This window comes from Otolemur garnettii, unplaced genomic scaffold (assembly GCF_000181295.1).
Source record: "Otolemur garnettii isolate 467f Iridium unplaced genomic scaffold, OtoGar3 scaffold00005, whole genome shotgun sequence".
NCBI classification, from domain to species: Eukaryota; Metazoa; Chordata; class Mammalia; order Primates; family Galagidae; genus Otolemur; species Otolemur garnettii.
The window spans coordinates 5873169-5884820 of record NW_003852400.1 but is presented as its reverse complement, the minus strand read 5'-3'; the positions used below and the strand labels follow the sequence as shown (position 1 = coordinate 5884820).

Genomic DNA, 11652 nt, shown 5'->3' with positions numbered 1-11652 from the left:
AAAAAAAAAAGAAAAAGAAAAAGAAAAAGGGAACCTAACAGAAAAGATATGAAGAGCGTTACCAAGATGAGGGTGTACGGGTTCTTAGAGGAGAGCAGGGGAGTGAGCATGGAGAGAAAGGAGGCTACGTTGGAACAAGTCAGGCTGAGGAAGAGAAAAGCGGCCCCTGACATCCCAGAGCTGGTCTGGTGCCAGGCCCAGGTGTTCTGTTGAACATAAACAATTTCAGAAAACATCAACTTCAGACAAAGCCACTCTGTGATCATGATGGATCACTACAAAAAGGAGAACACTTCCTAACTGTGTTTGAACACAGACAAAAACCATGAACACTGTCAAGCCACAAAATACCACACATTCCCACACGCAGCTGCCGTCATCAATCACAGCCATCTACCTCCATCTGGTCTTTGCTGTTTCTCGCTTAGATTTATTAAGATATTCAACACAGAATTATTCTCACTTATCTCCTAAACCACATAACCCGAGTGTAAATCCGATAAGTCCTTTCTAACACCCTGTAGTGACACTCACTGCAATCCTTCCTGGCATGAGCCTCCCAGGCTGCGATGTGTAATAAACTCAGCTCATTTGATTATAAGTGTGTGTCTGTTGGTCTGACTAGAAGTCACTGGCAAGGCTTAGGAGTGGTGTCTTCAAAAAGATTAAATGAATGGGTTAGCAAATGTGCTTTAATATACTGAGAGGAGATTTATACAATTTGAAGAGTTTGGCATTGAACTAATAGTAAGTGCAAAGAAAGTACACAAATGTCTAAGAACACAAGAGTTCATAAGGAAGAGTAATTATATATTACATGGCTCAGATGTGACTGGCCTTATACATATTCATAACAATGTAAAATCAAGTTCTAAACTAACCAACGTTATGGCATGAGAATATTAGATGTGTGGAGGGGCAATAAATGTATTTGTGGTGAATGGGGTCTAAAAGACAGCCAGAGCCTCATCTTTTACAGTGAGAAGTTCAATGATCAAGTCTAAAACCAAAAACTCAAGTAGCAGCATTGTGAACATGTTGCTCAGGGTGTGAAGATATACCAAAAGAATCAACTGAAGGAATAGCACTTGATTAGGAACAGAAAATACATGGGAAAACATTTTTTTTTTTAAATTTCAGATTAATATGAAGGCACAAATGTTTAGGTTACATTGTTTTCATTTCTAAGGTAAAGTTTAAGTTGTAGTTGAGCCCTTCACTCAGGGGGAATGCTAAACATCTTCACGTTGTGCACATTAGGTGAGATCCCGCCAATCACACTCCTTCAACCCATCCTCCTCCCTTCCTCTCTCCTCCTCCTTGCTAGACTATACTTGTGTTTTGTCTTTCCTGGGGGTGTGTAGTTGTTTATATATTGGTTTCATATTAGTATTAGTATTGAGTACACTGGATACTTTCTTTCCTACCTGGAAAATTTTTTATTTCTATGTCCAGAGCAGACATCACTAATCAACCATAGAGCTCCTGACAGGTCAGCACTGGGCCTCAGTATCCGTTACAACACCATCACTATCGGGAGCTACAACCAAACTAATGGGACTGACACACTTGAGATGAAACCTATTTGCTTCACATGATCTTTATGATTCCTCCCAGTTCTTTCATTCCAGGATAATGTGAAATAAGGATACACTGAATTTCTTGAGTAGGTGACACATGAAGAATGTTAATTTGGTAGCAAAATGGAGGACAGATTGGACATGGAAGGAATTGAACCTATGGAGAACAATAGTTGGTGGGTAGCTGCAGTCATTCATGAAATACAGAGTGAGTACTGAGGGACATCTCAGGGGTTCCTCAATGGGGTCTGAGGACGCCATCTTCTTTGTGGGAATAAAATAGTCATATTCACTTAGCTTTTCAAAGTTTGTATGTATAAAGAAAGGGAAACAATATTTATTGAGTAATTTCTTGGTACCACACACTTTCCTATTTTTAATCACTCTTATTTCTAGCAATAATCCCAGTTTAAACCATTGGAAACACCTAAAATATGGAGAAGTTCAATAGATCTAGGATCTAAACCTGATTCTGTCTGAGTCAAAACTAAATCTCTCTATAGTATGTTGTCACAATTGCCTTGAACGCTGGAGGTAAGTCATGAAGACAGAAAAGTACAGAATCAGGGCAAAGAGAGATGAAATCTCTAGAAAACCCAATAAAGAAAATTCGTAGCATACGTAAGGTGTCATATTTGCTTGGCAAAAGGATTTTGTTGTTGTTATTGTCACTACCTTGGATATGATCTTATGTTTAGACATACAATAACTTTACAGATTCATGATATTCCAATACTTAAAACATGATGGTGAATGTTAGGGTGAAGTACCAGGAGTCACTGTCTTATTTTTTTCTGTTCCAAACGGAAATTAATAAGACCCATGTTTAAATGTAAAGGAATGCTGCAAAGTATAATGTTATTACATGAGAGTATAATGTCCTTGATTAAGGAATCCTCCTGATTCCAGCTTGTCATTCCAGCCCACGTGGTCATTAGAAGTTCTGATGGTTTTGCTTTACCCCAGCAATGTCTGCCTGGCTTGGAGGGCCCATTTTCTGCTTGCCCATACCTAGAGTTGGCAAATGCCCCAGGGAGGAAAAAGGCCATCCATCTCTGCTCACCAAAAAATGACTATGCATTTGTGGAATTTACGTCCCACAATTCTTTTATGTTTTGTAAAAATATATGATTTTTAGGGTTTTTTTCTGGCTGTTATGTAAGAAAATATGGTCCATCACAACATTTTGTACATTCATTAGAAGTAGAGCTATCAGAATTACATTTTATATTATTTTTATGTATCCTCCCTATGGTACTTAATCTAGATTTTCTGTTTGGTATGTGTCATCTTTTAGAACCAATCTTGTGATTTTTATCCATGTATAACCATTTTTGAGATCACCAACAAGCATTAATCTATGTGATAAATTATCTTACTGCTTCTACTTAGGTTACCTTATTCTTTAATTTTAATGGGAATTCTTTGTTGATTTGGCCTAAGAAGTATATTTAACAGATTAAATTTACTCCTGGAATCAATGAGATAGATTATTAAAAGAAATAATAATTTTTATTATATTGTTTAAATAAATCTTAACGGTTATTTGTTCAATAAAGAATTGTATTTATCAATACAAGCAACACTTGCTGGTTTTAAGAGTCTCCTACTCATCACATTTAGGTTTCCATCAATACTTTAAAGAGCTATTATCTCTCCTATTTACTATCAATCTCACTATGACTGAGATGGGATGGCCACAGAGTCTGTGTTTGCCCCAAGTTCCAATTTAACATTTTAATGCCCTTGGGCCTTGTTTTAAGATGGAGTAGCTTATTGTAAAACAACTCTTCCAAAACAAATAACTTTGAAAGTTGTGTTAAAAATATATTTAAAGACATTGGAGTTATAGAGGTAAATAGAGTTAGTCTTCAAAGCTTCTAGCATTGACTGGAAAGTAGTAAAGTATTAATTTATACTGGACTCTAGTAAATCAAGGATGACTACTGTTATCCTTAGGGTTAGTAACCACCTAAAGAATAGAAATAGAACACAAAACTAATTAATGCAGTCCAGGCGCAGTGGCTCACGCCTGTAATGCTAGCACTCTGGGAGGATAAGGTGGATGGATTGCTGAGCTCATAGAAAAACTAGCCAGGTGTTGTGGTGAGTGCCTGTAGTCCCAGCTACTTGGAAGACTGGAGCCAAAAGGATCTCTTTAGCCCTAGAGTTTGAGGTTGTGAGCTATGACGCTGCAGCATTCTACCTAGGGCACAGAGTGAGACTCTGTCTCAAAAACAAAATGAAACAAAACAAATTAATACTTATCTAAAATGAGAAAAACAAAAATGCAAAACTTTAATTATTATAGAAGAAAATATAGGAGAGAAAACAAACATAAAACAGGAGAAAGAGAAAGCAATAGTAATACCATAGATATAAGGTCAAGTATATCTACAATTATATTAAATGTTAATTTTTGTACTAAGTACAAGAAGTAAAAGGCAGAACTTAATGGGCCAGATTTTGAAAAGTATACATTATGTATGAAAGACACTCAGAAAGAATGAAAGTAAATGGATGACAAATTATTTTTTTTTCCAGTCCATCTTTTAATTTTTTTGAAAAATTCCTGACATTACAGAACTAAATTGAAATCCACTCTTACATTTCCATGACAAACAGAAAAATTTGTGAGTCAACCCCCCCCCAAAAAACAAGGAGAAGCTTATAAAACTAAATATGGATAGATGTCAGCATTAACAGCTGAACAAAGAAAGGAATTAAAATGCTTTAATTAAAAAATCACAAGTGGATGATAAAGTGTGTAGAAACTGAAAATTTACAAACTATTTAAAACCTGGAATTGCTGACTGTTCAGAAACTACACAGATGGATCATGAGTGGGGGTGAACAGCCCAAAGGGATAATGGATGAATCTGCATTGTTCTAACTCCTCCCCATGCCACCCGTCTGTCAGGAAAGCCTGACATTGATTAGATACTGAGCCAGGCTAATGCTGGCAGCAGATCCAGTGATGGTAGCCTGCCTGTCAGTAGATCTTTCCACTGGGTTCGCAATTTTGATCTGCCCCAGACATCTGACGGATCTCATTGATTTTGGCGCCCTGATGCCCGATGATGCAGCCAATCAAATCATTTGGAATGCTGAGCTCATGAGAAGTAGTCTGAGCAGATGCATCCAAACCCCAATAGCCTTTCACCTCTGGAGAACTGGATTCAATGCCACTGAATCTGGTGTTGCCATGAGACTGTTGCATTGCCAATTGGTGCAGCTTGGTCAAATCTGGCTGTGGAATGGCATACTGTCCTTGAATGGAATAGGCCTCTAGAGGTGGTCCCTCCAGGTCAGGGTTGAGGCACATGGGTGGGGTGGTGTGGGGAAAGCTCGCACTGTCACTGCCTGTGCTGTACCTGTCCTGACCACCTGCAAAGATGACTGGAGAAATGGATGGCTTGGGCCGGTACGGGATGGTCACGCCCTTCAGGGGGGACTCTGACATGACCATGCAGATCTGTTTGACACACTCAATGATGGATTGTGGAATGCCAGCAATAGTTATGGCCCACTCAGTTGAATTGGGTAGCATATCCCCTGCCACCGGGACCTGAGCCTCTGTACTCTCTCATATTTCCTTGATCTTATAGCCACCTTTTCCAATGAGAGAGCCTCAGGGTAACTGGAAGTCTACTGGCAGCTGTGCTATTGGTCATAGAGCTGCTGATGTCCTCTTCTAGTTTGTCAATGATCACAGCAGGCTTTGAAGATGGCATTAGTGGGTCCAGCCAAAGTGATAATTCTCCCAGGACAATTCCTTTCTGAGATGTTGATAGGTACACCACTCTCCTCACGCATCTTAACTGATTCTCCTTTCTTTCCAATGATACTGCCAACTTCCTTTCCATGTGTAAGTAGCCGGATGGTGAGAGTGACATTTAATCAACCTTCAATCATACCAGTATCTATGTTGAGCACTGTTCTAGGGAGCTGGACTTTGAGTGGTCAAGTGTTTGGTCACTGGTGGGGGTGAAAGCCAAAAACTGCAGGTGCAAGGCAACTGAGGAGAAAAGGGGAGTGGGCGGGAATGGGAAGGGTGGGAGGCCAGGGGTGGAACAATAGGGGTGGGCGGAGGAGGAAGGGGGAATGGAAGAGGAGGAGGAGGAAGGGGGAAAGAGACCCCAGGGAGGCGAAGGGCGGGCGAGGGCGCGATGAGGCTGCTCCAGCTGCTGCCGCTCCAGCTGCTGCCTCTGCTGGTCTGGATGACAAATTAAATGCCATGCAAAATCTAACCCCTCCCAAAGCCAGTGTAACTGATATTATCTGACAAAATGACCTTTTTAAAGGCAAAAAGCATTACAGAGTTCAAGAGATTTCAGAGTAATAAAACTACATCTATCTGCTGGAACTGCAATAAAACTATTAAAAAGGTATCTAGAAGACCAAAAATCACATTATAACAAAGATATTTGTACTAGAATGTTTATTGCAGCCCAATTCATAATTGCTTAGTCATGGAAGAAGCCCAAGTGCCCATCAACCTACGAATGGATCAATAAATTGTGGTATATGTACACCATGGAATATTATGCAGCCACATGTTTACATGGATGGAGCTGGAACATATTCTTCTTAGTAAAGTATCTCAAGAATGGAAGAAAAAAGTATCTAATGTATTCAGCCCTACTAATGCTATAACCCAATTATAGCCTAAGAAGAAGAAGAAAGGGGAGAGAGAGGGAAGGGGAGGGAGGAGGATGAGTGGAGGGGGGAAGGTACTTGGTGGAACCACAACCATGGTGCATTTTACAAGGGTACATGTGAAATTTACTAGGTGTAGAGTATGAATGTCTTAAAACAATAACTTAGAAAATGCTGTGAAGGCTATGTTAACCAGTTTGATGAAAATATTTCAAATTGTGTGTGGAACCCGCACATTGTATCCCATGATTGCATTAATGTACATAGCTATGATTTAATAAAAACTATTAAAAAGATAAAAGAAACATAAGTATCTGTTATATTTATTTTGCAAAGGGTAAAAAACACATTTTCCTTTACTGAGATACAAAGACTAAAATTAAAAGATTATGAGTATCATCTGACAGCAAGTCATTTATAACACTCATAACCCTGACCAGTTTTTTCACACATGGCTTAAGGTTTGGTCTTTCAGACAGGACGGGCTAAATGGTGCTACAGGAATGAACAACCCCAAGTGTCCTGGCTTTAGATGGCAAAAGCTCTTTCTTACAAAAGCTGTGGCCCACTGAGCTGAGTCTCTGAGACTGCTGTTCACTCAGCATTCCTGGCTGCTCCCATTTTCATCATGTCCTTTACATCATCATGTCCTTCCACAATCACAACAGGAGAGGGAAAAAGAACTAGAAGGTCCCATACTGGGAGTTATATGTCCTAGACTGGAAGAGACATGGGCCACAGACTGCCGGCCATGACTAGTCATATGACCTTGCTCAAGCGCAAGGGGAGGAAGGCAGTCTAAACTTCCCACGTGCATAGGAGAGGAGAAGTAGGTAGGAGTTAGAATCACACGGTCTACTACATGGGCATAAAATATCTCATGGAGCCTGACAGTCCTGCAGAGCTGCTTCATCTCAGGGACTGACCATTTCTTCACCAAAGGAGACACTGATCAAAGCTCTGGCACAGGCTGCAGCCCCTCGAGGATCCTCTGCCTTTCGGGTAGTGCTTTGTCATTTAGTATAGAAGTGCCATCTGGCGAGGAAATCAGAGCAATGGGACCAAACCCGCTCACTGGGGCACCCAGAGGTACTATGCAGGCAACAGCTATCTTGAGCACCTGACTGGAGTATACCTCTACACAGACTTGGCCAGGTAGCCTGGCATTGGGTTCTGGATTGCCCTGGACTAGTTGGAGGTGCAGGCACTGACCATCTATATTTACATCATCTGCCATGACATTGTGCTGGATCTGACTCTTTCAACTGGGAAAGAGTGAACGGCTTGGCCGTACCCTGTCCTGAGCCCTCTGGCTCTTCCAGAACTGCATGCATGATTGCTTCCCCAGGCTGGGCTGATGTCTGATCCAGACAAGACTTTTTTTTTTTTGTCAGATAGAGTCTCAAGCTGTCACCCTGGGAAGAGTGTCATGGTGTCATAGCTCATAGCATCCTCCAACTCTTGGGCTCAAGTGATCCTCTTGCCTCAGTTTTTCTATTTTTAGTAGAGACAGGGTCTCACTCTTGCTCAGGCTGGTTTTGAACTTGTGAGCTCAGGCAATCCACCCACCTCAGCCTCCCAGAGTGCTGGGGTTACAGGTGTGAGCCACCACGCCTGGCTGGACATTTCTATAATTTTGAGCTACCAAAAGGAGACTGAAATCATTATAGGACTACGGATTCTATAACAGGCTTGATGCATTTGAAAATTATCTTTCTCTGACACTTTTCTTCTGTTTCTCTACAGATAGCAAAAACAACTTCCTAAAATATTTTTACTTCAAACGATAGAACTGAGCTTAAAAGTCAGATAGTGGTTTACGATACTCACCTCTAACAGAAGCTGTTGATGCATTGCTTGCGTTTGAGTGAGTGCATCACAGGACACTTTTAAGAGTAGTTCCACCTTTTTTAAATTTCGAATATCTCGTTCTTTCTCTCTTTGCTTACGAGAAAGTTCATCATGGTAGTTCTGTTTGTCAATGATACTGTTTCGTAAATTGAGATCCAGGATTCCTCTGTTCCAAGTAAAAGGGGAAATGAAAGTGATGTGTCATCAGCTGTCCTACTGTGTTTTTCTAAATTTAGCATGCTTGGTATGTACATACGTAGTACTGAGCAATTCTCATGTTAGAACTATAAATAGTAAATAAAGCCAAAAGTGATGAGGTTTATGAGTTGATATCATTTAGCACTGCAGTCTTATAAAAAAAGTCCCAAATACAATAACAGACTGGCAGAGACAGAAGCCCTCAATTGCCTTGAAAGTTTAATTAAAAATTAAATTAGGACATAAACTCTCCTAGAGAATCAATGAATCAATGAAATTGATGAACCAATGAAATTGCTCTCCTTAGGAAAAAGTCAAGATTAGCTCCTAAATATCACTCATTTGTTGGTAAAATCTTTGAACTTTCTAGCACACTCCAGGGTGCTTCCACATTTCAGAAACATGCAACAGATTTCGTCTGTGAAATTTGGTCACAGAGAATTGAGGAAAATGATGAGTAAAGGATGGAAGAAAGACTTCAAAATGCTTTATCTGATAATATTTGTTTTATTAATTTATTTAGGAGACAGGCTGGAGTGCAATAGTGCCATCACAGCTCACTGTAACCTCAAACTCCTGGACTTCAGGGATCCTCCTGCCTCAGCCTCCCAAGTAGCTGGGGCTACAGGAGCATGCCAGTATGCCTAAGTTTAATTTTTTTATAGCTATGAGGTCTCAGTATTGGCCAGACTGGTCTTAAACTCTTGGGTTCACACAATTCTCTCTCCAAAGTGCTAGGATTACAGGCATGAGCCATTGCACCCAGCCTATTAATATAGACATTTTATTAATGGTAAAAATAGATACAAAATTATTTAAGAATGCTTTTTGAATCAACATAAAACTGTTTGAGATTATGTTTTGAATCCTCAGATATAAGTTGAAGAGAACTTTAGATGACAGAACATACATACATGCAACTAACCTTTCACTTAGTGAAGCTACTTCGTTCTCTCTGGTTAATTCCAATAGCTTGACCAATTGGCTATATTCCCGTTCTTTGATTTCAAGTAAGGCTCGTTTGCCTTCAACTTCCTTTATTACATCCTCCTTTTCCTCCACTACAGAGCTGATTTTGGTTTCAACTTTCTTTAGGGACTCATTTAGATCTTTTAATTCAAGTTCCAAGATAATTTTTTTCTTTTCCATGTCTCTGTCGGGGACAGACAAACACGTGTGCGATTGCCTTAATGTGGGCTCATGCTGTCTTTACCTATTCTTCCCTCCTACCCAGGCAGAGGAGGAGCTAGTCATAAACGCAGTGATCTCAGAAGGGGGTATCTCCACTGAGTGCCATCAAAGGCAGACATTTGTCCAGCCTCTCTGCTTTCTGCCCGGATCCCAATTGCTACTACTGCCTTTGATTCTATTGCCTCAGCCTGACCAGCCTCATGGAATGAACCTGAATTTCTCAACTTTGGTGCTGGTAAGCTTGGGTTTTAAAACTGTTACTAGTGCCTGCTTCATTGCCCTTTCTTCTTTTAACATCAGTTACCAGAACAATTATGTTATTTTTCTAATTTTTTTATATCTTCACTTTATCTTTTTTGGTTCCTCTAAACCCCAAGGATTTCCTCAAGTGACATACATGAGCGTCCAAATCTCTCTGAATGTCTGGGGGTGACATTCATGTGACTAGTGTCAAAGTGAGGAGGTGCCATCGTTTGGGCTTTAGGCTGCTGGCTGACACACTTCCAGACCATGAAATTCTAATCAGTTCAAATAATCTATTCCTTGCACAGCTCTGTTAAAGTCAATTGAAGTTCTCCATATAATTTATAAGTTGGAAATAGACTCTTGACCCACAATTAAGACATAAATGTTATGGATGATAGTTATTTGCTATATTATTTTCTTTTAAAGAACTTTATACACATAACCTAGACAGGGTCCAAAGCAGATATTTCTAAAACTGCAACAGTAATTCATTGTATCCTCTGGTCAGAACCCTTGCTCAGTGCACACATAGAACTGGGGCTGGGAGGGATTCAAAAAGAAATATTAAATCCTACACTTTTTTGCGCGTCATTTTCTCTATCTCTTTTCCAATTTGTACAGGAACAGTTTGATGGTAGGCCACTTCATCCTAGGAAACAAATGGAATCATGTTAAATCATGTAATCTTAGACCAGAAGCAATTAAGATGGGTGGGATCTCACCTAATGGGCACATTGTGAGGGTGAATAACACGCCCTCTGGGTGAGGGGCTCTACTACAAACGGAACTTTACCCTGGAAGTGAGAACAATGTAACCAAATATCGCACCCTCATATCAATTTGAATAAAGTTAAGTAAATTAAATAGGAGAGAAAAACTACAATACCTAGAATTCTTACTATCTGCTTTGTGTGCTTTAATGATTCCATTAAACATTCACAATGACCTTATAAAATAGTTATATTTGTTACTATTTTAAGGAAGAGGTAACTGAGTGTCACAGATACTGTTGGTACTCTGCTAAGACTCGCCTTATGGAGGAACAGATGCTACTCTATTTACAATGGAATTATGTCCCAATAAACCCCTCGTTAGTTGAAAATATCCCAAGTCAAGATTGCATTTATAGGTTACCAACCTAACCTACCCGGATCAGAGCTCAGCCTAGCTTACCTTAAACATGCTCAGAATACTTAGATTAGCCTACAGTTAGACAAAAATCATTTAACATAAAGCCTATTTATGATAAAGTAGTATGTATCTCCTATAATTTGTTGAACACTGTATTGAAGGTTAAAACGAGAATGCTTGTGTGGGTACTTGAAGTACAGTTCGTCCTGAATGCATATCACTTTTGCACCATTATAAAGCTGAAAAATTGTACGTTGAACCACGGTAAGTTGGAAACAGTCTGTATACCTGTCCCTCAGGTACTGCCTGGGTGACAGCTGACAGTTCATGATTAGTCTCCTCTCTGGTGGGTTGCCACTGGCTGAGCAGAGCGGCCTTGTCAGGGGTTAGAAGGGTGGTAGAGGGGAGAGGGGCAAGCTGGGACCGGTGACTCCCTGATGTGGGGATAAACTTCCTCCGTGTGGTGCACGTCATCAATTCCTGACTTCTCTGTGGGAGCAGTTGAGACCACAGTTCTCCTGAAACTGCATTTCGGCCCAGCTTCTTCCCCAGCTCTATCCTATTTCCTTCAGTCCCCTGTGAGATTCTCCTTAAGCTCTCCCTCAATCAGTACTTTTCTTGGGCTCTGCTTCTGGGGAAACCTGCCTAAGACTCATGCTATGAGAAGTTAAATAATGTTCCCGGCTCGGTGCCTATAGCTCAACCAGCTAAGGCGCCAGCCACGTACACCTAACATGGCGGGTTCGAATCCCCAGCCCGGACCCGCCAAACAACAATGATGGCTGCAACCAAAAAA

At 40.4% G+C, this 11652-nt stretch overlaps 1 protein-coding gene and 1 pseudogene across 1 annotated transcript in view; both read right to left on the bottom strand.

Annotated features, from left to right (window-relative positions):
- Positions 1–11652, bottom strand: part of CCDC146 (coiled-coil domain containing 146) — a 178077-nt gene that overhangs the window by 42313 nt on the left and 124112 nt on the right. The window contains exons 7-9 of the mRNA XM_003782617.3: positions 10301–10374; positions 9214–9441; positions 8070–8256 (exon numbers count right to left, since the gene is read on the bottom strand). Of these exons, the coding sequence (XP_003782665.1) occupies positions 8070–8256; positions 9214–9441; positions 10301–10374 (489 nt within the window). The remainder of the gene's footprint in view (positions 1–8069; positions 8257–9213; positions 9442–10300; positions 10375–11652) is intronic.
- Positions 4470–5411, bottom strand: LOC105887898 (annotated as a pseudogene).